The 26,179-nt window shown below is 33.8% G+C and overlaps 2 protein-coding genes across 2 annotated transcripts in view; one reads left to right on the top strand and one right to left on the bottom strand.

Moving 5' to 3' along the window:
- Positions 1 to 14,540, top strand: part of STAP1 (signal transducing adaptor family member 1) — a 62,590-nt gene extending 48,050 nt beyond the window's left edge. The window contains 5 exon segments of the mRNA XM_074229332.1: positions 5,283 to 5,352; positions 6,827 to 6,923; positions 8,852 to 8,903; positions 8,905 to 8,963; positions 9,520 to 14,540. Of these exon segments, the coding sequence (XP_074085433.1) occupies positions 5,283 to 5,352; positions 6,827 to 6,923; positions 8,852 to 8,903; positions 8,905 to 8,963; positions 9,520 to 9,593 (352 nt within the window). The 3' untranslated portion in view covers positions 9,594 to 14,540.
- UBA6 (ubiquitin like modifier activating enzyme 6) overlaps positions 12,499 to 26,179 on the bottom strand; it is a 76,633-nt gene continuing 62,952 nt past the window's right edge. Inside the window, exons 26-33 of the mRNA XM_074229331.1 lie at positions 26,031 to 26,100; positions 25,102 to 25,173; positions 23,960 to 24,077; positions 22,420 to 22,613; positions 20,279 to 20,406; positions 19,645 to 19,732; positions 19,232 to 19,326; positions 12,499 to 16,215 (exon numbers count right to left, since the gene is read on the bottom strand). Of these exons, the coding sequence (XP_074085432.1) occupies positions 16,080 to 16,215; positions 19,232 to 19,326; positions 19,645 to 19,732; positions 20,279 to 20,406; positions 22,420 to 22,613; positions 23,960 to 24,077; positions 25,102 to 25,173; positions 26,031 to 26,100 (901 nt within the window). The 3' untranslated portion in view covers positions 12,499 to 16,079. The remainder of the gene's footprint in view (positions 16,216 to 19,231; positions 19,327 to 19,644; positions 19,733 to 20,278; positions 20,407 to 22,419; positions 22,614 to 23,959; positions 24,078 to 25,101; positions 25,174 to 26,030; positions 26,101 to 26,179) is intronic.

Raw genomic sequence — 26,179 nt, 5'->3', positions numbered from 1 at the left:
ATTTTTTTCTAGCTTTCATTAAAATTGTTAGTTACACTGAAAAATGAGATACAATTCTAAAATGCTATACTAATATATAATATGATTTTTCTTCCCATAAGCCCTTTAGATAGGTACAAATATAACAATTTCTATTTTGAAAATGAGAGAATTGAAGATTAGAGAGATTAAGGGACTTGTTAAATGCCATACAGTAGATTCACTCAATTCAATTAAACGAGCATTTATTAAGCACCTGAAATGTGAAAGGCACTGTGTGCTACGTGTTGAAGATTCAAAGAAAAACCCCAACAAAGTCCTGCTTATAAAGAGCTTAAATTATACTCAGGGGAGAATTCGATATACTACACAAGGTAACTTTTTTTTTGTTTGCAAGGCAAAAGGGTTAAGGTAGCTTGCCCAAGGCCACACAGCTAGGTAATTATTAAATGTCTGAGGCCGTATTTGAACTCAGGTACTCCTGACTCTGGGGCTGGTGCTCTATCCACTGAACCACCTAGCAGCCCCTTACTTTTTTTTAAAAAACACATATTACAATTTTTTATTTTTACATCTCCTTCATTTTCCAATATATCCCTGCCTTCTCAGATAGTTATCTATTATAACAAAGAATAAAAAAAAGAAAAAGGATGAAAAACGACTCAGCAAAACAAGCCATCACCCAAGTTCAACTTATGCAGTGGTTCATTTATCCATCCATAGTCTCCCACTTATGTAAAGAAGAAAGGGAGGTACATTTCATTTTTCTTTTTTCAGAAGATAGCTCTCATAATTTCACAATATTCTGTATGTATGAGTATACATAAAATAATCTAAAGGGTAGTCTAAATAGAGAATGCTTGTAATTGGGGAAATCAGGAATTTAATCCTCAAATCTAAATTTTCTAACTTCTGATTCAATTTTCTTAAGATTCCTCCTTTCCTTCCTCCCTTCCTTCTGCCTTTCTTCCTTCCTTCCTCCCTTCTCCCTCCTTTCATCCCTTCCTTCCTTCCTTCCTTCCTTCCTTCCTTCCTTCCTTCCTTCCTTCCTTCCTTCCTTCCTTCCCCTCCCCATTCCCTTTACTTTCCTTCCCTTCACAAGATATGTTCCTTTTTAAGAAAAATTTTCTTGATGCTTTTTGAATGTACCACATTAATTTCTAAATATATATTGTTTCCTAGTAAACATTCCTTTGTTAAAAAAAACAAAATGATCAACTTAAATCAACTACTATATAGACAGCAAACATAGCATTTTGTACTCATAATCCTCCACATCTCAGCAGAGTGGGAGGCATACATCTTCTAATCTCTTCTGGGACCAAGCGTGTATATTATAATTACAGAGTTCAGTTTTGTTTTGTTGTTCTTTCCCTTTACATGGCTGTAATCATTGCATGTATTGCTTTCCTGGTTCTGCCTAATTCACTCTTTATTAGTTCATTAAAAATTGTTTTAGTTCCTCACATTTGTTGGTTTTTATGTGTAAAATGTCGATATTCTTTCCATTCTGCCTTGTTGCATCTTCTAAACTTGTCCAGATAGAGCATTGAATTTTCCACATGGTTGAGCATTTTGAATGTGGATGTGGTTTTTGACCAAATGAATTTTTAGAATGCTGTCCTATATAGATAGTATGTTTCAATGTTGCATTCTTACAGTTTGCATTATATACTCTGTTACTCTGTAATATCATGTGAGAAACAATCAAGAGAAATTGATTTTTACAGTCATACATTATACATCATACATCATACTAGAAATTTCCTCAATTTGACAAAGCTTTTGCTCTTGATAGAAGATGAAGAACCCCAAAAAAGAGTCAGTAACAAAGTTGAAAGATTGAGGGTTTTGTGAATTAAATTAAGTTGTAAATTACTTATTTGAATGTTTAAGTTTGTTATAAATATTATTATGAAAATGTCCTTGTGGGAAAATTCTCTTCATTTTAAAGTAGGTTCACAGTTCAAAAGTAGGAAAATGGAATAGTCAAATTAGAACATTCTAGAATCCAAGTTCAGTTTGTGCATTTTGAGGATTTAGCTGTTTTCGATTTCCAAACTTCATTGTATTTGCTGCTCTTCGCAGTAAACAACATGATTCTTAAGAATTTGCTCCCAGATTGTCTCTGTCTCTTCCAAAATTCCACAGAAAGTCTTTTAAAAACATTTCTGTGAGTCTGAGTGTACTTTTATTATACAGGAAAATCTTAACATACTTAATAGTGAAGAATAGCAATGAATATTAGAATCATGGAAGGAACCTGAGAGGCCATACCTAATTCAGCTCTCTTGTTTTATAGATGAGCAATCTGGAGCTCACAAAGTTCAAAGGATTTACCCAAGCATGCCTAGCTAGTTAGAAGATTCAGGATTAGAACTCAGGTCTTTTGACTCTCAGTTCTGTACTTCTTTCTAGCTGGATGGAAGAATAATTATCTTACTCAATCTTATTTGGTCCCAGCACACAAAGAATTCATTGTCAAGAAATTGGCAGTAATCCAGTATTAGGAAACACCTGTGTTGCCCACAAAAGTAAATCTCTCTTACAGATGGAACAGGAAACACAATTCAGTCATGTGAGTCAATGATTGTGTCTGGCAAAACAGGAGCAACAAAGAACACATTGCTTATACAGAAGCAGCTTTAGGGAGGTATAAACTCCACCTGTTAATCAATCATGAGTTTTTAGATTAGGGAGGGATAGAATCCTTTTCTGCCCAGATTATTAAGGTGACCCTTCTCATGATGGAAGACGTCTGACCCAATGCTAGAGTATGTGGATTCAAAAGGCAGAGAAGCTGGTCTCATAATGCAGCTTCCGGTTTTATTTTTATCTTCTTTAAATTGGTATGGTGGTTAGCAAGCTAGGATGGAAGATGATTTACCAACAGATTGTATCTTCCCAAGAACATAGGTCAAAGTCTAAGAAATAGTAAGAGGTAGGGGTGGTGTGGTAGAAAGAGCATTGACCCTAGAGTCAGAAGATCCGAACTTGAGCTCCAACTTTGCTCTTTTATAACTTGTGTGACCTAGAGCAAACCATTTCACTTTGGGTCTCATTCTTCGTCTGGAAAATGTGGGATTTGAACTAGGTCCTATATGGCTCAAAATCCTGTGAGTCTCAGTGCTAAACAAGGTAATTTACAGTGGGTTTTTTTGTCTTTTATGTTTTCAAGCAGGAAATCTCAAGATAGTAAATTGTATTAACTTCTTTTTTATTCTAACAAATCCTTGAAAAAAATGATAGAGCTGAGGTGAGAGCCAGGATCACAATAACCAGTGGGAGGAAGGATGTGTTCTAATGCCAACTATAATTGTGAATCCTAGTCCCAGTTAATTTTTGCTCTTTTTTTGACCCCTTACACATAGCTGGAATTCAGAAATAGTAACAAAAATCCCCCAGGCAGTTTTATGCAACATAGAACTAGAATAGGAGTGAAGCTTCCAAGATGTGATCTGAGAAATGAGTTAGTGTTGAGGCAATGGATTTAAGTGACTTGCCCAAGGTCACATAATTAATAAATATCAAGTGTCATCAGCCACATTTGAACTCACTTCCTCCTGACTCTGTGGCTGGTGCTCTAGCCACTATACCACCTAGCTGCTCCATTTAGTGACACTTTAAAGTTAAATAACTATTTCTTCCTACAAGTTTGTCTGGTCCTCCTTGATATTTCATTTTCTACATTCCACTACAGCCACTGCTGTAGAACACCATTCATGTGCAATGGATATTCTCTTTATCACTACTTGGGGACCACCCCTGTGGCATATGCATTGGAGAATACCTGGAGCCAAGGAGCTAAACCCCTCCTCAAGTACTACCCTTGTTCTGTCCACCAAAAAGGTGTTTGAACGGACTTCTGATTAAACGCTTTCTCTTTTTCCTTCTTGCTCTTTCCTGGATTGCTTGCTCTCTCTCTCTCTCTCTCTCTCTCTCTCTCTCTCTCTCTCTCTCTCTCTCTCTCTCTCTGTTTCTATGTCTCTATGTCTCTCTGACTCTGTGTCTCTGTCTCTGTCTCTCTCTTTGATTTTCCTCTCCTCCATTCCCCTCCCCCTCCTCCTTTCTAAGCTTCTATTTTTTCTTTTTCCCTTTTAACTTCACTACTGCTTTCCCAATATGTAACTACCAATATGAACCTGGTTTCATGTAACTGGGTCTATGTTGATCTAAACTTCTTTTCTTCCTTTCCCTCTTATGCACTTTAGCCTTTTTTAATCTCAACTTCTACTAATCAGTCTGTCCTTTAAGTGGATCACTATCTGCAGAGCTTAACTTGTGAACTATTTGTGGTCACCTGTGAACTTTATATAGTAATCTATGGACTTTCGATAATAACCTGTGAACTTTGCAGTAACCTTTGAATTGAAATCTAAACTTTTGTTATTTTTTGAAGTCAGAGAGTTGGTGAGTTTTACACCCCAAATATAGATGAATTAAGCCCCCCTTTCCCTGAAGGGCATTTTCCCATCATCAGATGGTTCCAGGTTCATCATCAGGAGACTGACTCCCAAGTAATAGTTTTATTTCAGTTGTGATTTCATAAAGATCATGACTATCCCAATACCTCTATCTTCATCAAATCACTTAACTTATCTACTCCTCACTTTCCCTCTCTGTATAATGGAATCACTAGACTGTAATTGTTAGATTTTATGTTATGAAAATTTGAATTCAAATTCAGCCTTAGACACCTACTTGACCCTGGACAGATCACTTATTTTCTGCCTTGGAGATAATGATAAAACATATGTACTTAACATTCATCTTGCCTCAGTTTCATCTATAAAATGAGGGAAATTTTAGCTCCTATAAAATGGGAATAATGTTAGTGCTTACCTTCCAGGATTGATGTGAAGATAAAATATGGTTTACATTAAGCACTTTGCAAAGCTTAACGTATGACATAAATACTATTATAATATGCCTTACAGAATGGTTGTGGGGGAAGTACTTTGTAAACCTTAAAGCACTCATGTAAATATGACTTACTATTTTCTTCAGAGATATAGAGGAGCTTCAGACTGCTCTTGTGTGCATGCACACTAATGAAATTGTGGATGCTACAAGTATTGAAGGACTTTTCTTCTCATGAGTCACTGTCATTGATATAGATCCCTATAGATCATTAGCTTTCAGTAGCCTGAGAAAGATATGAAGATAAAAGGATTCCCTAAACATTTTACCGGGCTCCTTGGAAAATTTGTCATATACATGTTTAGTCCCCCCCCCCCCCCCACCCACAACAAGGAGAACCAATGGGAAAGATTTTTTTTTTGTTGCTTTTTGCTTTATTTCAGCCCTCCCAGAATAAAGCACTACAGAGTGGTGAGCACAGGAGCTAACTACACCATTGAACTGGAAAAACCAGTAAGTCATTATCTTTGTGGTAACTGTCACAAACTTCTGCTTTCTAGAACTATAAAGAAGATTGAAAAATAAAGACAAAACTTATTGCCTAGGAAATATATACTGAGGAAAGATATCATGTTAAAGGCATTGAGGCTATAAAAAATTTCTCATTGGAGAGTATAGAGAGGGACAACTTCAGCCTGGGTGATGAGAGAGTAGGGGCAGAAGATAGTAAAAGTTGTTCACTTTGCACAATTCTTTCTAAATGTAAATTATGTTTAGGTGAGACAATATTAATTTTTCTAGACTTCTGACTTAATTTTCCTCTAGTATAAGAGTTTTAAATTAGAATTCTTTTAGATTTAGGAAAAGGTAAAGAAACCTGTAATTCTTTTTCAAATTAGTTCATTTTCAAATTTTAAAGGAAAGGTTTGGGAAAAAGTCCTTCCCTCCTTGTCCATTCACTCCTCCCCCCTCCCTTTATTTCTTCCACCTGCAAAATAACAGTGGAGGGGGTGGAGGAAAAATAATCCATTCCTTCTTTGTCTATATGCCATTATGACACTTCTATATCCTTAGTGGGATGAGTAATACTTGCAAGTGAAGTGGTCTGACTCTAGATTGAGGGAAGGAAAGGAACCATTTTAGGGCTGAGATGGAGGAAGGAAGGTAATGCTTTTGTTTTCCTAGAAACTGATGAGTTTCAAAGAAATTTATATTGTTCTCATTGGGCTTCCTTACTCCTCCCGGTTCTTTCCCAGTCTTATTTATTGCTTCCAATTCAATGGAGAGGAAAAGGAAAGCCAAAGAATTTCCTGTGTTGTGACCTCAAGAGCATAGAGATGATGGGCTCCAACTGGAGGTAGCAAAGTTCCTGGTTCACTCATCTCTGTTTTTGATTTCTAGTCTCTAACCTTTTCCCAGGATTCCTCAGTTCCTAATCCTAGGAACTTTTAGAATATTCTAAATCTAATCCTAGGAATTTTTAGAATATTCTAAATGTGTAAAAGGAGATTAAGATTGAGATATTGGAATGACTGCACTAATTTCAACCTTAGGGGCAATGGGCAATTGGCATTGTTTTACAGGGGGAAAATGAATCCACCAGCTATTATTGAAATACCATTTTTTTATTTCATAAACTATGAACTCTAGTATTTCCTATAGTGTGTTATTATATAATTAATATTGTATACAATTGCCTTTGTAATTGTTTTTCACCTTAGAGGTTGGCCTTGATTTTCACTTGAAACTGATTTTTCAATTTGCATAAAAGTAACATACATATTATAATTTACCTTATTTAGCTCACCCCCCACCCATGGTGCTGGTCCTGCAAACGGACATTAATGTTAATTCTGTACCTCCTATGGTGTTATATTATGTCTTATAATATTAGATTGGGTGGTTGTAGGGAAAAGATATTACTAGATTGCTCCTGTGGTCATTAGACATAACCTTCTTCTCTTGTGTTTTCTGTCTTAATACTCAGGTGACACTCCCAAACCTCTTCAGTGTCATTGATTATTTTGTGAAGGAAACTCGGGGAAATCTAAAACCATTTATACATTCCACTGATGAAAATCTTGGTATGTTTCTTGTAATAGTTCAGATATGAGGTAATGAAGTGAACTGTATGCATTTCAGTAGAAATGAAAAGTAGTAAAACTTTTTTTTTTAAAGAAAGTGTTGAGGCAGCTAGGTATTGCAGTGGATAGAGCACTGGTCCTGGAGTCAGGAGGACTTGAGTTCAAATGTGGTCTCAGACACTTAATAATTACTTGTGAGACCTTCCACAAATCACCTATCCCCATTGTCTTGTGAAACACAAAATGAAAAAAAGAAAATTATGTATTCAAGAAACACTTGGGAGAAGGTATTGATATGATTTGTTAATTATTTGAATGTATGGCTGAGGGTTGGAAGCCCCCTGAGTTGAGAGATGGAGTTTTCAGACTAATACAGAGATTTAAGCCTGGATGAGTATAGAATTATAGTACCATTCACAGAAATAAAGAAGCCAAAATAAGAAGCTAATCTGGAAAGGAAAATAATGGGGTTTGGTTTTAGTTGTGTTACATCTGAGAGGCTAGCTGAGCATCTAGGGGTCAGCCTTCAACAGTCAGTAGGGAATTCACTTCAATTTAGTTCTATGAGTATTTACTTCTCATCTGTAAACATGCAAGACTTTCTAGTTGGCAACAGGAATGAAATGAAAAATAGAAATAGGACTTGCTTCCCAAGATAAGTAACATTTTGTTGAAAATGGAGGTGAAACTGTAGAAATCATAAAAGTGGGATAGTTTAATTCATGACAAAGAAGAATTTAATGAGGTGGAGTACAGAACAGAAGTAGAGGCCTTAACCAGTCAACAAACTTCTATTCTTGAGGTGGTTTAGAAACAATTGGATGACAATTTATAACATAATTGGGCTTTTTATTTTTTAACTACTTAAGACCTTATTAAAGAATTTTTAACACAGACTCTTTGCAGCATTATCCCAACTCCTAAATGGTAACCAATGAGCTAGTCCAATGACTGTTAAGCATCTGTAGAAGCTTCTTCCTTTGACTCCCTGAGAACTTTGCTTTTAAAGCAGGAGAGGAGAAAGGTTGGCCAAATTCTTCCTGACTCAAGGCCATGGTTCCCTTAGAGTGATTTTCATTCAGTCATTTTCACCTGTACACTCTTTTGGGAATTTGATGTAGGTGAGTGACTGAGGACAAAGGTATGAATATTGTCTATATCTTGGAGGAAAGTCTCACAAGACTTTTCATATGCTATTAAGGTATTCCACCTTCCTGCTTTTTCTAGGGTAGAAATGTTTATTTGCATCTGACAGCTGTTTCCTTTACCTTTTGTAGGCTTTGTCTTTTAAGCCTCCTAAGAACTTTGTTTGAAGTCTTCCTGGAGTATCCCATGTCATAGTCAAGAGAGAAATGACATGAAGAACAAGTCATTTACTTTCTCTCCAAAATAAAGATGCAAAGCTCCCCAACAGAACATACTTTCAGATTCTGTTTTTCTATTACTGATGACTAATGCAAACCTTTTTTTTGCTCACATTTTGCTCTAAGTAATCTAGGGCACTAGGAGAGCTATGCATTTTATTTTTTGACATTCCTTTTTTTTTAGATTTTTGCAAGTCAGTGGGGTTAAGTGGCTTGCCCAAGGCCACATAGCTAGGTAATTATTAAGTGTCTGAGCCTGGATTTGAACTCAGGTACTCCTGACTCCAGGGCGGGTGCTCTGTCCACTGCACTACCTAGCTGCCCCCAATGCATGTGATTTTAATTAAGAGTACTGTACATTTTGTGTCAGTCAAAATGTCTTTGGTCCACATTTTGAAAACCATTATTGTAGGCTTGATTGTGTTTGTAAAATATTTAAGTTATAGCTTGATTGAAGATAACAAAGTATTACAAAAAATGTAGCAATTTTATTTAGAAAATGACAATATAGAACTAAGAATATGAGGTTGTCAAATTATCTCTCTTCCTTTTTTGCTCCTTTAGGATATACAAAGGCAGATTCACCAATTAAAATTTCCCCATGGAGACAAGAGCAATCTCATGAGCCCAGTGATAAAAAATGTTGTTAAACCTCATGTGAATGATTATATGAATGGTGAGAAAGAGATTTATTTTTCCTTTCAGAAATATTGAAACCTGAGGCATACTTTAGAATATGGGGATCCACATTTTGTGTTCCTAAATGTTTTCCTAAGGTAAAAAACCAAAAACAATCAGTTTCATCTTGAGGGTACAAGGTCAGCCTGTATATCTTCTAGTAATAAATCACTCTATAAAGTGATTATTACCTATGAGAAAGCTATAAAGTACTGCTCATCTCTATTTTTAGTCTCAATTACATTTACCTTTTAGCATAATTCAATTTCTTGGGACTTTGTGATTTCTTATACTTTTCTTAGTTTCCTATGGATTTTCTCAATTTAGGGTTATAAAGTTTTCCCAGACAGATAGTGCCTAGAAATACAATTACCTCTACATCTTGCTCAGTTGGCCTCCTAAGACATGGTTAGTGTTTGTAATTGAGATGAATACTATATATACACAACATGTTAATTCAGGAAGAATAAGCTGCTTCCCAAAGCATGTCTAAAACCATTCTGTCCTTTTCTTTAGTTACTATTCTTGACTAATCTCAACTTTTTTTCCAACAGATTTTCCAGGCCAAGGATCCAATAAAATGAGAAAGGAGAGGAGAGAAACAGAAGAAAAAGTGAACGTTAACTAAAATAAAATTGTAAATCAGCCTGCCTGATCTTGGGAAAACCTATTTCAAAAATTCTTTCTAGCAAGAATATTCCTTGGTGTATCCCAATTCTGAATGACAAAAAGTCTCATCTGAGCATCATACTTGTAGAATGTTGTCTTGGTAGAGTCATCTTCTTACAAGGATGATACAGAATAATGCTATGAAGGGACTTTGGAGATGAATATAATTCCACATACTTTTATAAGCTGACATTAATCTCTGATGAAATCTGAATTTTTTTTTTGGAGATTTGGTTGGTCTAAATTGATTTTCTTATACTAGTTTCCTGTAAGATTTCCTGTTAAGCTGTGTTAGTTCCAATGTCTTTCAGGCCTTGAAGTTTGATTTTAACTTGAACTTTCCAAGTAGAAACATTTTAATTGACCAGATAGGGAAGCACCTGAGCATAAGATGAAAAAACACTTAAATGAGTATGTGAGGACCAAAGTTCCCTATCTTCATTATTTAAAACTAATGGGCCTTAGGTCCTTTTTCTTTTGTTTTCCTCTTATTTTACTATCTAAAAGGATTTCAGACTCATGCTAAAGGATTTCAGAGGTCAGTTAATTCAACTGCCTCAAATTTACAGATAAATGAAACTGAATATTTGTCATGTCTAATGTCACATTAGAAAATTAGTTATCTAGTTTCCATCATAATTATCTAGTTAGTACCATCAACAAGTGGGGAAGGACAATGGAGAGCCTGGTAATGGGAGTCTAAAATTGCAAAATTCACTAAAGTTGTTCCAGAGGTGCAAATTCACAATTTGAGGCACTTTGAGTTCTACTAGATGGATGTCCCCAATTCTACTTGCCTTTCAGTTCTTAAGTTCTATTGTGATAATCAAAGACTGGAGCTTTGGGAAAAATCAATTTTATAGACCAACTTATAAAACTGGGAATTAAAAATTGTTGATGTACAATATTAGAAAGCAAAGAAATTCTTGAGGGGGGGGAAGAAGCAGTGCCATGGGATGAAAATTTAAAATCATTCAGTGGATTAAGTGTCTGTTTATAGAGGATGGCTCTTGAGAAGTTGTGACAGATAAGCCAGTTTTAGATTAATAGTATGAACAAAGAAATAAAATAAACCAAATTAATTGTAAGTTGAATTAAATATAGTATAGACCAGGGTAGCTAGATGGCACAGTGGGTAGAGCACTGGCCTTGGAGTCAGAACTGAAGTTCGAATTCAGCCACAAACACTTGGTACTCAGTTGTGTCACCTTGGGCAAGACACTTAACCCAGATTGCCTCACATCCAGGGCCATCTCCAGTTGTCCCGATTCATATCTGGCCACTGGACCCAGATGGATCTGCAGGAGAAAATGAGAATGATGACTTAGCACAGCAAACCCCTACTCAAATCCAGTTCATGTGCTTGTCATAGCATCACTTTCCTGATGTTATGGTCTTCTTTGAGAATGAAGAACGAACATCATCATCATCATCATCATAGATCACAGGATTTGAATTCTTAACCTTTTTGTGTCTTGGACCCTTAGGTAGTCTGGTGAAATGTATGAAATCCTTTGAAGAATGATTAAATGAATAAAATAAAGCTGCAAAAGAAACCCATTATTTAAAACTAGCTAACAAAATATTTTAAAAACTTAATTTACAGTCCCAGATTAAGAATCTCTTATTTAGAGCACAGAGACATGAAAACCTTACTTTACTTTGTCCTGAATAAATACCTTAAATACTGTGTATAGTTCAGGACACCATATTTTAGCAAAGACATCCACAAAATAACTGCCTGGTTTTATTGAAAAAAGTGCACAAGATTCAGTTGGGGAAAAAAACCAGAAATGTTTAGTCTACAGAAGATAAAAGGTGGAATACTGTGAAGTAAGTCAAGTATTTTCAATAGGAGGGAATAAAGTTGTTCTCTAAGGGTATTTAACAGATAAATATGAACTCCATTAAAGGATATAGTCTAATAACTAGAGTGCTCTAAAAATGGAATCATTTTCTTGGGTGGTAATGCATTTACTGGCATTGAAGTCCTTCAAAGAAAGTTTGGATGGTTTTCTGTTTGAGATATAGAAAAGATTCATACTTTAAGTGGACTTTGTTCTGTATGAGCTAGAAAGACTTCCAGTTCTGAAAGAGGGCAACTGTACTTTCTTGATCTAAAAAAATCCATAAATGTGGGTAATTTAGCTCTTCTATATTACTATATAGGTGGTTAAATGTTCTCCTATTTTTAAAAAATTTTTATTAGTTTTTTTTTTTTTGCAAGGAAAATGGGGATAAGTGGCTTGCCCAAGGCCACACAGCTAGGTAATTAAGTGTCTGAGGCCGGATTTGAACTCAGGTACTCCTGACTCTAGGGCCAGTGCTCTAACCATTTCTACATCTAGCCGCTCCTAGGTGGTTAAATGTTGCTTAAAACACAGAAAACTATAAATCTTGACTGACAATTGAGAAGGGCTCATAGGTTAGACAGTCTTGATTGTGTTGGCAACAGGATTTTTTTCCTAACAGAATTTAACAGATGTGAAGCCTTTAATTCTTATTTTGCTCTTTATATCTGATAAAAATGTTGATGTTACATTTCTATAACATAGTCCACTTTAAAAAAAAAACAAGGGGAGGCTAGGTGGTGCAGTGGATAGAGCACTGGCCCTGGAGTCAGGAGTATCTGAGTTCAAATATGGCCTCAGATACTTAATAATTACCTGGCTGTGTGGCCTTGGTCAAGCCACTTAACCCCATTGCCTTGCAAAAACTAAAAAACAAACAAAAAACATCATAAGCTATAACTCCTGGTAAAGAAGTAGAACAAAGATTAAAAATTAAATATTGCATTACATAAAATGTAAAACAAAAAGAAACTGGAAAAATCTTTATAAAACTTTAGGAAGAAAATGCAGACACTAGGAATAAGCATGGTATTTTTCCAGGTTATTTATTTTGTTTCTGCATTTTAAATGTTTTATATTGCCACAATAAAAATATTTAGAAGGCAGATTCTGAATCTATTGATTTGTTGATCCCAAGAAAGCTCTTGTTTTTATTAGTTGAGTGATAAAGAAGTTAACTTGAACAAGGCATTCTAAGGTTAAATTAATATCGTCTTTTTTGCTTTAGATCACCAAGATTTCTCAATATGCTCTTTGCACTCTTGAAGAGCCATCTTTAAAAGAAAATAAAATTTGTGTTAGCTGATATGACTGAATACCTTCATCATCACAATCATTATCATTACCATGATCACCAATAGCACTGTAAATCACCATTGATTTAGGCTATAATTGACTATAATGGTCATGTGTCATTAGTCCTCTCTTTATAAGTGAAGAAACTGAGATTTTTAAAGAGATTAAGCATTTACATTAAGACCTGCAGTGGCAGAGCTGGAATTTGAACCCAAGTTTCTCACTAGAAATTTATGGTTCTTTTCATATGGTTTCATTCTTTTTTCTGTGATATTTAATCCAAATAATACAGTACCACCATGAAACTGGGGGAGTCAACAGGGGCTACTACTATTTTCCTTTTATAATGAGCACCACTTTTTTTCTGAATAAAAGAGCAGAATTTTAAGTATGAGGCCAGTGACAGTTTCTTTTATCTTCCAATCCCTATGAATAGAGTACACTTGACATCTACTAGATTCTTAGTTGATGACTTAAAAGATTGATGTGCCCAAAGGCAGAGTTGATAGCACATTCAGGACTAGAACTCAGCTTTTCTACTCTCAAGGCCCAAAACTGTTCCACTAAATCAGAGATAGTGTATACCTAAAACCCCAGAAATGTAAAACTATGATCACAGGTACTCTGTACAATTTGTGAGGACAACTTTATAGATCAGAAGTTAATAGTGACTCCTTAAACTACACTGGAACCATAGTACTCTAAATCATAGATTCCCAACTGCTAGATTTAGGTCTACTGGTATTATCTTTAAAAGAGTTGCTGTGGCTCCTCCTTCACTATTACTTGGTTTTACTTTGACTTCCAGTGAAGAAGAGTATGTATTGATGCTCCAGGATCCCCCAATTAGGATTTTTCTGTCTATACCCTAAGCTTAATCTCAAGATTTTTTTTCACAGAAGCTTGAAGCTAAACTAGTATAAATAATGGAAAATAAAATGACATTCAATCTATGTTAATGATGGATCAAGACAAAAATATCTCATTTTTTAAAAAAAGATACCCATTATATGAATTTTATTATTTTAATAGTTAAAAAAATTACCTGATGGTCCTGTACAAATCATGTTATTCATCTTTATATGTCACTGATGTATGTAGATCTCACACCACAGAAATGCACACATGAACAATTAAAGGAAGAACACTTGAAAGCTCACAATGGCTTTCCAATGGGGGCAGAAATGATCAGATTGGAATTTTATTACTTGCAGAAAAGGTTGTCTCTCTAAATGGACAGTTATAACCATAAAATGAATTTAATACTGTTAATTTTGTTTATACTTAAAAAACATTTTGACACCCCTATAGTATGCATTGATAGAAAAGTTTCATGTTTATTCCTAAAGAACCATAAACTGGAAACCACCAAGACCTCCAAATTATAAATAAATGCATGGGTTATCAATAGCCATTAATTTACTCTGGGAAAACTCTCAGTACTGTCTGATAACCAATTTGAGAATGGCATAAAGAACAAAGTATTATTTTAAACTTTAGGGTCTGGGGACGAAATGTTAGGATTTTGGGCTTCCCCTGAAAATACTAAAATATGTAAAACAATTTATTATATTATTTCATTTGGACTAGAAAGCAATAAGATAGGAATTGTGATAAATACTGATGATTTTAAAAACAATTGCTTTTAGTATTTCTTTAATCACCCTGACCCACTTAGTAATACACACTTATGTAGTGATAGGAATTTTTTGCTCCTATTTCTGGTAAAATGAATATTTTTATAAGAGCAGATCCTAAAAAAAAACCCAACCAAATATTCATCTTTCTGACAAGCAAAATCAACTAGATGATTTATAAGTGGTCTAAAGAGAGGAAAAATATCCTTCATTAAATGTACTAAATTGGAGAGCAACATGAGTTCAACTTGATGCAAAATCCAGTTTTTAATATCTATCTTTGGTATTTTTGTACTTGGCATCTTGAGTAAGTCTTCTCATATTGACAAATTAGAGAAAATCAAATAAGGGTAGCAAGGAGGGAAAACTTAATGGCAAAATGACTACAATGATGTTATAAATTCCTAGTTGCTTTAGACTGCATAATTCCAAAACTTAACAATCATTTACTGACCTCAATGACTTTCCAAAGCTGAATAAGTTATCTTTTTAAAGAGCATATCTACATTTTATCTATTAGGTCTCAACAAAACAAGGCTTATGCTGAATAGGGCTTAAAAAAAACTATCTCAGTTCACTTGGTTTCTGGAAATGGGCAGTAAATTAATAGTTTCTCTTTTCATAATCAGAATAAAAGTTAAAAGTATTACATTTTAACTATTTTTTTTTCATTCCTTTCCAAGGATGTTTTTCTTTTAAAGTCTCCTATAGACTGATGGGTTATAGAGAAAATCAGATTCAGTGAATTCCAAATAAAAACAATTATAAAACATCTGACATTTTATGAGGCATTTTAAGGATCAGGATTAGTCATACTTTCCATTCAATTCTTTGTTATCTCCAAGTAGGCTATAGGCAATTGTCAGACTTAGCATAATTATTTGGTCTATATTAATATGGAACCTCACCTGATCCTCATCTTAAAGTTCATAAGCTGGTGTTTTCAACAGAAGGTCTTATTTATAAGTTGGGAAGATAAATATTCTAATTGTGATGATGATGATGATGATGATGTAACAGATTGGTCAAAAACCCCTTATAAGAAGCAGGAGAGTTCTGCTCATAAAAATATTTCTTTTTACTGCACAATTATAAATTGTCTTTTTTTCTAAGATATCCACAAAATAATCAAGTGTTTAGTTTCAAAGCCTAATCATTTGAGGTACTGGAACAAAACAAACAGTAGAACAAACATAGAAACAACATGTCTCAAATTTTCAAAGTCCACAAAAAGTGATTCCAAGAAGCAGCTTTTCTATTTCATTTTGTAAGACTTTCAATTCTTGATCGTTGTCACTTCCTTAGACCTTGCTTGCATTTGAAAAGGATGACAGATAAATATATTCTTCCTGTTTTCATTTGCTCAGGATAATACATATATTCCCATTGTGATGAAAATCATAAAAATGGCATTCCAGTTCAGTAATTGATATTCCTGTGACTAGATCAATGTAAGAAGAGAACAGGGACACATGTACAATAAATTCAATTCTGTTTTACAGTTTTTCAGTGCAGTTTCCTACTGAATTTTCTTTCTTTTTTAAATTAAGGCTTCATTAAAGAGAAATACATAGTACCGTTTTGTGACTTTTAAAAGTTACTCAAGTTAAGTACACTCTTATCAAAAGAAGTGGTTCTGGAGTGATTTTAAAATCCTTGTAGTCAATCATTGTCTTGACTGAAGTAGTATCTTACAGGGGGTCCTGGTAAATCTTCATCACCATCATTTTCTGGGGCAAACGATACAGTAAGATCTACATATTTCTTTTCAGTTGATGGTTTTACAAGCTTGTGCATTCTATGAAGAAACATCAAAGATTAAACATGTATGAGTCCTGAAAGATTAACAGTTCTTAAAACAAAAAAGGTTTTCTTATATTTTTCTACTCAAATGACCTCCCATATTTTTTTCCCTCTTTCATTGAGGAATAGCATTATATTTGTTGTACTATGTTTTAATTTATTTTATTAAACATTTTCCTATTTATCTGGTGGGTCTTGAGCCAACTGGTTGAAAATTTGTTATCTCTTTCCTAAATGTCAGAGGAGCAGAAGGTAGATATATATCAGAGAAAAAGATCTCTTTAACAAGTAGTGCTATTCTGAGTGTGATAAGCTACCTGGGATAATATTCAGCTTGCAGAAAGTTTTCAAGAAAGTCTGGAAGTCACTTGTAACCTTACAGAGCTTGTATAAGATAGACTAAAATGAATTCTGAAGTCCTTGGGATTTGATTCCACCCACTTTTCTAGTTTGTGAACACTCCTCTACTTCCTGAGACTATAAGGGGAGATTATTCCCCATGGTCCTAGTTTTAGCTGTATTCTATATATATATTCTCTACTTCAACAATCACATTTACTCCCTTGAATTTTCAACTATTTCCATATGAGAAATTTTGTATTTTCAGACCAGGTTTATTTTCCAAACTTTCTAGAATAGACCTACATCTCTTGATTTCTTGATGTTCCTCAAACTCAACATCAAAAACAACATGCTACCCCCCCCACATATATCTGAAACTTTTTTCTCAATCTTTCAATGGTCATCACATCCAAAGAGTTAAAAAATCATGTATAACCTTTGACCTGAAAATGCCTCTACTAGATGTTTCCCAAGGTATTAAGGGAAAAAGAATAAAACAATCTAATTCACCTTTATCTTCTATAACATTAAAGCAGCTCTCTTTAAGGTGCCAAAGAACTAGAAATTGAGGGGATGCCATCAATTAGGGAATGGCTAAACAAGTAGTAAATTATTTTGATGGAATACTAATATGCTATGTAAGAGATGAGCTAGTTTTAGAAAAATATGTAAAGACCTGCCTGAAATAACGAAGAGTGAAAAGTTGAAGAACCAAGAGATTACTGTGTATAGAAATAGCAATGTTTAGAAGAACAGTGAAGTTATTTTGAGTATTATAAATACTCAAATCAACTACAAAGGACCTATGAAGGAAAGTGGTATCTCCAGAGAAAGAACTGATAAAAAAGTGCTTAGCAGAGAACAACAACAAAAAAAAAAATTCAGAAGGAAGCACAAAAAATGATAGATTTTCAAAAAAAGTTAACTGTGGAATGGGGATTCATGGTTTTATATTGAATCCTTTTTGTGTTGTGCTATATGTGTGTGTGTGTGTGTGGAAATGCCTTTGTTCCCCCTCTGGTATTTAATTTTAAAATGGGGCAACCCCCCCCCCCCCAAACAAAAACATCTCTCAATTGTCATATCTAATCAAGTCAAGTATTGCTGCAGCCATCCCTTCCCATTCATTCTCACTCATTATCATTCATTTGGACTATTGTAATAGGTCTTCTAATTTGACTTTCTGTCCCTAATCTCTGTTTCACAATGCTTCCAGGTTAATCTTACACATTATTCCCTTTTTCAAACTTGGTGGAATAGTCATACTTGGTTGATCTACCCACTATTGGTCAAACATGATATTCCATCTCTGTTTTGGTCTTGGTTGTCTCCTATGCTTGTAGTGACTTTCCTTCTTTCTTCTACCTCCTGGAACCCTTGATTTATTTCAAAATTTAGCTCCAGTGTAACCTTTTAAATGAAGTCTTTCCTGATCTCCCCCACACAAAACAATCTCTTATTCATATTATCTCTTGCTAGAATGTGAACTTGTTATAGACATGAACAATTTTTTATTTTTTCTTTATATTATGAGAACTTAAGCATAGGCACAAGCAGAAATTTAACAGATACTTGTTGACTGATCATGTTATTAATCAATATTACATTGATTATATATATATATGTATATATATATATATGTAACTATATGTTATAAGATTCTTAAGGTTAGGGCATATTTCCTTTTTGACTTAATATAGCTAGTGCTTAGTTCAGTACTCTGCACATCATTACTATTCAAGAAATGTTTGCTATATAAACCATACAAGCACGTTATGAATTATTTGTAGTAAAATTTAGATTCTACCAACTACATAATTTACCATCAGTTGAATGGTTTTGCTAATATCAATAATGAATATTAACTAGTTAAAAAAACTTTAAATTAACAATGAAAGTGTGCAGGCTTCCCCCTACTTAATTAGTTCTGACAGTTTTGAATACAAATCGGTATGGGTCATTATCTTCCCAAATCAAGACTGTTGGCTCCTTCTGATGGTTCATTCTTATGACTGCAGTCATTTACAGCCCTAAACCTACACAGATGTGGCAACTTCATTTAAATCATTTATTTGTTAATAATTAGAAATCTAAGAAGATGGAATGTTCCCCCAATGTGACAAAAGAGGGTAAAAACAGAAAAAATCCTCAACACTAAAACAACCATGATCAGGAAAGAATTCAAGCAATTTAGCTGGTCTATCAAAACAGAAGAATTGCAAATCAAGTCTCGCATTTGTTTTTTTCATCAAATATTTAGCAGTAAGAAAGTCAACAAGTTTTATATGAGCAAGATGCTTGTTGCTTCTTTGAAAGCAGACTTGTAATACTGAAAATTACTGATACATTAAGGCAGAGGTGGGGAGTCTTTTTTCTGCCAAGGGCCAAAACTTAAAATTTAGCTTGGTCAAAAATTTACTTAATTCTCCCTAAAAAGTTCCTAGATTTACTGAATCTCAAGTCCTACCTTGGCAGTGCCAGACCAAATGATTTTGTGAGCCTCATATGTCCTGTGGGTCAGATATTTCCCTGCCCCTGATTTAATTAACTAATTTTTTTATACCAACATTCTCTGGGTATAATTGTCCTGGTGTTAGAAAATCTCCTTTGCTTTATATAGATCTAACTCAGAATATTAAACCTATGGTATTAAACATTTTGATACTTACGTCAATTTTAATCTTTTTATATGACCAGGCATTACAGGAACATAAAGCATCTTGACTCCCTGTACCACCATTGTTGGCTCAATTCCATACTTTTCCTGGGAACATTAAAATAATTTGTTAAAAAAGGACCATAGCAATGTGTAGAAATTTATTTTAAGCATAGAAACTGTTTAAGCCTTGTGATTAAATATTGGACCAGAGGATTTAGCTATATTGAAAAAAATTATTAGAGATAAAGGCAAAATAACTACTGAAGATTATCTGCAACATGACTGAAATCATTTACTTTTGAATCTTATAGAGAAAAAGAAGCATAAATTAGAATGAGGATAAGTGCTCTCAATTGAAGATGCTCTCTATTCCTCAAACAATTTTCCCAATAGGATGAATCAAAAAGAAATAAAATATCTCACCCTGACAGCATTTATGAAATCTGAAAGGGTGAAATCTTCTTTTCCATGAATAGTCCACCTGTCCCAGATTGTAAATGTTATTCCGTTTCTGTTATTAAAAAGAAAAATGTTAGGATGTTTAACTTATCAGAGCTAGGATTTTCAGGAGAATTTAATGAGATGATTTTTTTTTGTTTTGTTTTGTAAATTGTAAACACAAAACAACCAATTTTGAATTAGAGGGGACCTTAGAAGACATCTATTTTATTCAATTCATTTTAGAGAATTAAGTAGCTTGCTCAAAGTAACAGAGCTGGCTGGAAAAGAGCAAAGACATATTGAGTCTCAGTCTGGAGCTCTATACCACACACCCAGGCAGGGAGTGGAAGGAGAGAGAAATATAATTATTACACATGAAATAATAACATAAGACTGTACAATTAAATTTGTTCAACTCTGTCATATATACAGCTTGTACTGCTGGGGATCAAAGGAATGAAATCTCTACCTATTCAAAGAATAAAATGGAATTTAGTAGAAGAAAGGACAGTAAAGGCCATATATATTTCTTTCGAAGTGGGAAAAAAATGACTTGGTTCAACTATATTTCAGAATATGGAAGAAATGTATTTTTAAACACATGCTTGGTGCATACCTGATTTCAATTTTTTTAACTTCAGCTGTCTCTGTAAACACTATAATTGGAATGGCTAAGTTAAGGAAACAATTTCTGTAGGCTTCAAATGGAAGACCTCCAGCAACTTTGATCAACTCCAATGCAACCTGAATATAAGAAACAGACTTGATTAAATATCAGACAAGATTTAATTTATAATACATTAACACACCTATTATTTGATGTTCTCATACATTATTTCAAGCATTTTTAGAAATAAAAATCAATTCCCAGGTAACCTGAATGGCTTTTGGAATGGTGAGCATTAACTCTAGTGCTTAACACATTGCCAGGCATACAATAAGTTTTTAATACATGCCTTTTCATTGTTTATAAAACATTTATAAATTATATGTCTTCTACAATTTCCTCTCTATCTTATTAGATATAAATTTCCCCCTAGCTATTGCCCTGAAACATCCATTCTCTTTTTTTCCTAGGGTAAGATAATTATATAAATCTATTTTTTTTCTGCCAAGTTGCTTTTTAATTTTCCTAATACTCATCAAATAGAAAATCTTTTTCCTCAGTGGTTTATATTTTGGTGTTTACTAAGCTTTTCCAGTCTGTCTTTAGTTACTTAGCTATTTTTTAATCAATATCAAATAATTTTGATGTTATGCAAGACAAATATAAAATTACATTATAACCATAGTAGACTATATACTTTTGACCTATACTGTTTGACTCCCTCAAGCAAGTTATTTAAATTTTCAGGGTCCAGGCTTATTCTCTTGACTCTTAAAGTGGAGCATAAATGCTGATCTGCTCTGGTAAAAAGAGTTTCCTATATTAATAAAATCACAAATACAATTAAGAAAAAAGTGAAAGCTAGAGGAAGGTCTCTCCACTATGTTGGGTATAGGACTGTGGAATACTTATGGGATGACATGGATAAAAGACCCACTGGACTATCACATAAGATTAGAAGATGTGGATAGTTTGCACTTTGTATAGTTGAGGGAATGCCCATGTCAATGAGTTTATAGATCTATAGAATAATACACTCTTTTAGAGGACAGAATGGTGTATAATATAATCTAGGGGAAAAAATTCATCTAAAATGATTCAAGTTTTGCTACTTAAAGAAGTAAGATCATTTTTTGGAATGAGACAGTTTTTTCTGCCTACAATGCTGAAAATGATTACTCTGTATTACATATTTTTGTTTTGTGTATTTATAAATGTATCATTTATCTCTTGTTTCTCCACGGCTTACAATCTCTAGTAAAATACCAAATAGACCCTAATAGCCCTAAGAAGATCTTTATTTTCCCTCTGACTAGTTCCTATTTGAAAATGACCAACTGGGGTTTTTTCCCCCTTTTCTTTTCAAGGTTTCCATATCACTTCCAATCCCCTTGCTTAGAGCAAAGTACCTTATTTTATGCTGAGAAAACAGAAACTATTTATAGTAAACTAGAGACGTGATCACTCTAAGTGAGGAGTTTCCATGGGCTTAAGCACCATTTCTATTCAATTGACCCTAGTTTTTCTCTTGAGGTCCCGACTCATATCACCAGCTGTCTACAGGACATGTCAAAATCAACATGTCTAAAAACAAATTCATTGTATTTTACAACATTATTCTCCCAAGACTGCCCTATTAGTGTCAAGAACAGCACCTTCTAGTTACCCAGATATAACATTACCCAGTTTTTAATCAACTATTCTTGATACTTCACTCTCATACACTGCATCCCTATCAACAAAATTAAGGTTTTTTTAAAAAGCAAAACATTTACCACTTTGATACAAAGTTGTGATTAGATCAATTATAGTTTATGAAGTACTTCTATCATTATTAAGAAAATCTATATAATTCAAAAATATTATGAAAACAGTTATTTTCAGTCATAATTTGAATTCTATAATTAATAAAATTAATGTTCATCCTTCCTAAAATAGAAATAAATCATGGACAGAAAGGCTTTCATTTGAGGCAGCTAGGTGGTGCAGTGGATAGAGCACTAGCCCTGGAGTCAGGAGGACCTGAGTTCAAATGCAGCCTCAGAAACTTAATAATTGCCTAGCTGTGTGACCTTGGGTAAAGTCACTTAACCCCACTACCTTAAATTAAAATAAAAAAAAGACTTTCATTCAAAAGGTCAATTACTCACCAAACCAGACACTGCTGCTGTGGATGTTGCGATAGCAGGAATTATTTTCCCAGCAATGCGTTTTGTTTTTAATCGGTCAGCAGGCTCAATGTTATACATCTTGGCTCGAAGATTGGATGCTGCAGTGATGAAATCTATGTGCCCATTACTATCATCATCTTTTTCAAATGAAAGGACCACCATGTTAAGGTCATCTAATTGAAAGTCAGGGGGAAAAAAGTGTGATCCAGAAATCCACATTTTAAAAGTAACAAATACAACTGATATGTTTTTCCCCCTCAAGATTTGTTTTATACTTTAAGACAATTTGAGAAAAAATGACAGGATGGGAGATGTTACTAAAAGATACAAAGGCAAGCTTTATGTGCAGATATGAGCAAATGACATTTAACTTTTTTTTCCAAAACCAGAACTATGATTTCATTGTTATAAGGCACTCCTCATGAGTAAAGTTCCTCTGCCAGTGCACACTAGCACTTTCTTTGCAATTTATAATCCCAAAGTTGCCTGGGGCAGTGAGAGGTTTAGGTTAAGCCTTCTATTTAAAGCAGGATTTAAACATAGATTTAAGACTGGCTCTATCATGATGTCTTTAATCTAAATATAATAATAATTATGAAATAAACACAGATCACTATTATCAACATGCCCAAAACTTGAATACATTTTACATGCATTTCTAAAGGATTTTTACTACTCATCAAGTAGTTCAAAGTCAGTAAGACTGCAAATGGTCTAAAAAATGTGGCCTTGGTCTCTTCTACATATTTTAATTAAAGAATTTGAATATGAAGACTGGGTCAGTACTGGTTAAGAGTCAAGCAAATCATCATCATCAGACTAAAATACAGTTTAAAAAGAACTTTCCTTAAAAGAGTGGTAAGGTAGGTAGCATTTATTTTATTATCTCCATTTTATAGATGAAGAAATTGAGATTAAATAATTTGCTTATGATCACACCTAAGAACCTAAAATGACTCGAGTCACACTTTTTAAATTAATAATCTTTACCAGTACAACAGGTAAAATATTTAAGAGTTATGAGGATAGAAATTTTTCAGTGTATTAGAGTTCCTTTGGCACAATAAAATGCTGGATTTATTGAATTAGGTTAAGGTTTAAAAGTGAATGATGAATTTCTTATAATCATCTTTTGTTGCTGTTTTGTTTAGTTGTTTCAGTCATGCATACCCAAGTCTTCACAACAGTTTTCTTGGCAAAGGTAGTGAAGTGGTGTGCAATTTCTTTATTCAACTCATTTTGAAGATGAAGAAACTGCGGCAAGCAACAGAATTAAGTCATTTGTCCAGGGTGACCTTGCTAGTAAGTATCTGAGGCCAAATTTGAACCCAGGAAGCTGAGACTTCCTGACTCCAGGTCAGGCATTCAATTCACTATGCCACTTAGCTGCCCAATTATCTTAATAGCTAACACACTTACTTTATGAAATCCCATGTTTTTGGCTTTTGTGTAGTTACAGTACTATTTAAAGAAAAAAATGTAACAGTCAAAATTACTTTTATAAAGATAGCCTCCTTACTTTTAGTAGCCTTATTAGATGATATGGCCTTTTCTAACTGGAAAACAGCATTCCTCTCATCTTCACTACTAACAGGAACATGGTCAGGTTTCCTTGCAGTTTCATCTGTTTGCACAACCTAAATTTATATAGGAATCCATTACTTAATTTAATGTCATTATTTTCTTGGTCTGAAGATGGCTCCCACAGTGTGTGTGTGTGTGTATATGGAAAATAGAAATCAGGAATCTCAAACATATATCTATGTAATCTTTTTAGAGAAGAGAAAAAACTACACCTATAATTTCACAGATATAGGGATTCCCAGCAAGGGAACTTTATATTAATATAGATTGGCATCTAATCTGCTACTTTTAGTGGAACATAGAGGAAGCACCTTGCTCAATCACACAGATAATGTGTAGTAATGGGATCAGAATCCAAAATTTGATTCTGAAGCCAGATCTCAAAATGCTTCCTGGTGCCTCTCAATTAAAGGACAGCACTACAAAATGCAGGCATTTTGTTGGTTTCTATAGAGACTGAGTTCCAGTTTCTCCTAGATGTTAAGGGTGGGAACAGGGGCTACACAAACCTTTTTACCCAGTTTCAGAGCTGGAAGATTTACATATCAAGTATCTATGTATTCAATGTGTTTTGAAAACAATTTGCATTTATGCACCTCATTAGCTTATAGCTCTATGTCAAGGTCTTTCTTTCCTATACCCAAAATAAAATCCTGTGGGAAATAAGGTGAGTGGCAGAAACTGGTAAAATGCATCTTTGTAAAAAAAGATGAAAGAATGTGGGAGAGTTTGTTTTCATTGAAGAAAAGTTTATTGCCTTTTCTATATATTGCCATTTTCCCGGAGACTAGAGAATATAAAGAAGATGACTGCTTCTTTGGACTTTCCAGATTATAGGTTGGATAAAAATAATGGATAATTAACTGTAAAACAGGCACAATATGAAAGTACAATGAAATAAAAACAGTTATCATAAGAAAGACTATTTCTGGTTTGAGATCAAAAAAAGGAAATGGAAGAAACCTATTAGGGATGGATAATGTTTCATGAGATTTTTCAAAGGATGATACAGGAAAACACATGCTAGAAATAATTCAAATAATTAAACTAAATATATGAAAATATTTTAAAACATACCTTGTTTGAAGGTTTGAATTCTGGAATCTCTAGTTTGGAAAGTATACTGGAGAAAATTTCTACTGACAAGTCCTATTTTTTAAGGAAAATGATTTCAATAAATGACATCTCAAAATCTAGCCACATTATAACAGACCTAACTCTGAAATTATTACTGCATTCTAAGATTCTCTAAAACAGTACCAAAAAAAAGGAAAAACAAACAGATTAGATCCAAAAGCCTTCAGCCATTTGGAACTGAAATGATTAGGTTACGTTGCATTTAATTCAAAACTTCATATTTTATTTTCAAACAATTATTTCCCCATGATGCCAAGGTTCCCAAAATGAAGATGCATTTTAGTTAGCTGATAATCTAACTTTGAGATATTCACCTGAAAATAAAGTTGAGTTTTTTTAATTAGTAGCAGTAAACTACTAAAGTTTACAAAGACTGCTGCTCATTTATGTCAGTTAGGATAATTTTCTACTATACCTAAAAAATATTCAATAATTAGTTTTTTAAGAACTTTATGACTTTTTCTCTTGAGAGGTATATCCACCTAGGTAGGACTCATGCTGTATCTGCATCTTTTCCTGATGAGTTGATATTTAGTTGTTTGTTTTATCTTTCCATATACTTTTGAAGTTGCCTTTCTGAATTTAAGGTGTCAACTTCACATTTGTCCTTATTAAATTTTATACCACTAAATTTATTTTTACTGGGTATACATATTTCACTATGAAGCTATTATATATATATATATATATATATATATATATTACTACTTCCTCTTAGCTCTTTCAGCTCTTTATATGGAAGCCTGAATATTTCTTAAAAGAATGGGAAGCATTCTGATATCAAGTTAATGTAATATTTACAGAAAAGTTGATACTTGATAAAATTTTAATCTGATTTTATCCCATGTAGTACTTCAAAAGCATCTCACCTTTTCTGTAAATGGGATTAAATATATTGTAGCAAACAACTTTGCTGCAGCCTGTATGAAACTGAAGTGCCTGTTAAAATAAAAAATAAACAAAATAGTAACCTAGATGAATATCAGTATAACAACCCAATTTGTTATAGCTTAAAAAA

This window comes from Macrotis lagotis, chromosome 3 (genome assembly GCF_037893015.1).
Source record: "Macrotis lagotis isolate mMagLag1 chromosome 3, bilby.v1.9.chrom.fasta, whole genome shotgun sequence".
In the NCBI taxonomy this organism is placed as follows: domain Eukaryota; kingdom Metazoa; phylum Chordata; class Mammalia; order Peramelemorphia; family Peramelidae; genus Macrotis; species Macrotis lagotis.
This window is presented reverse-complemented; position numbering and strand designations above follow the sequence as displayed.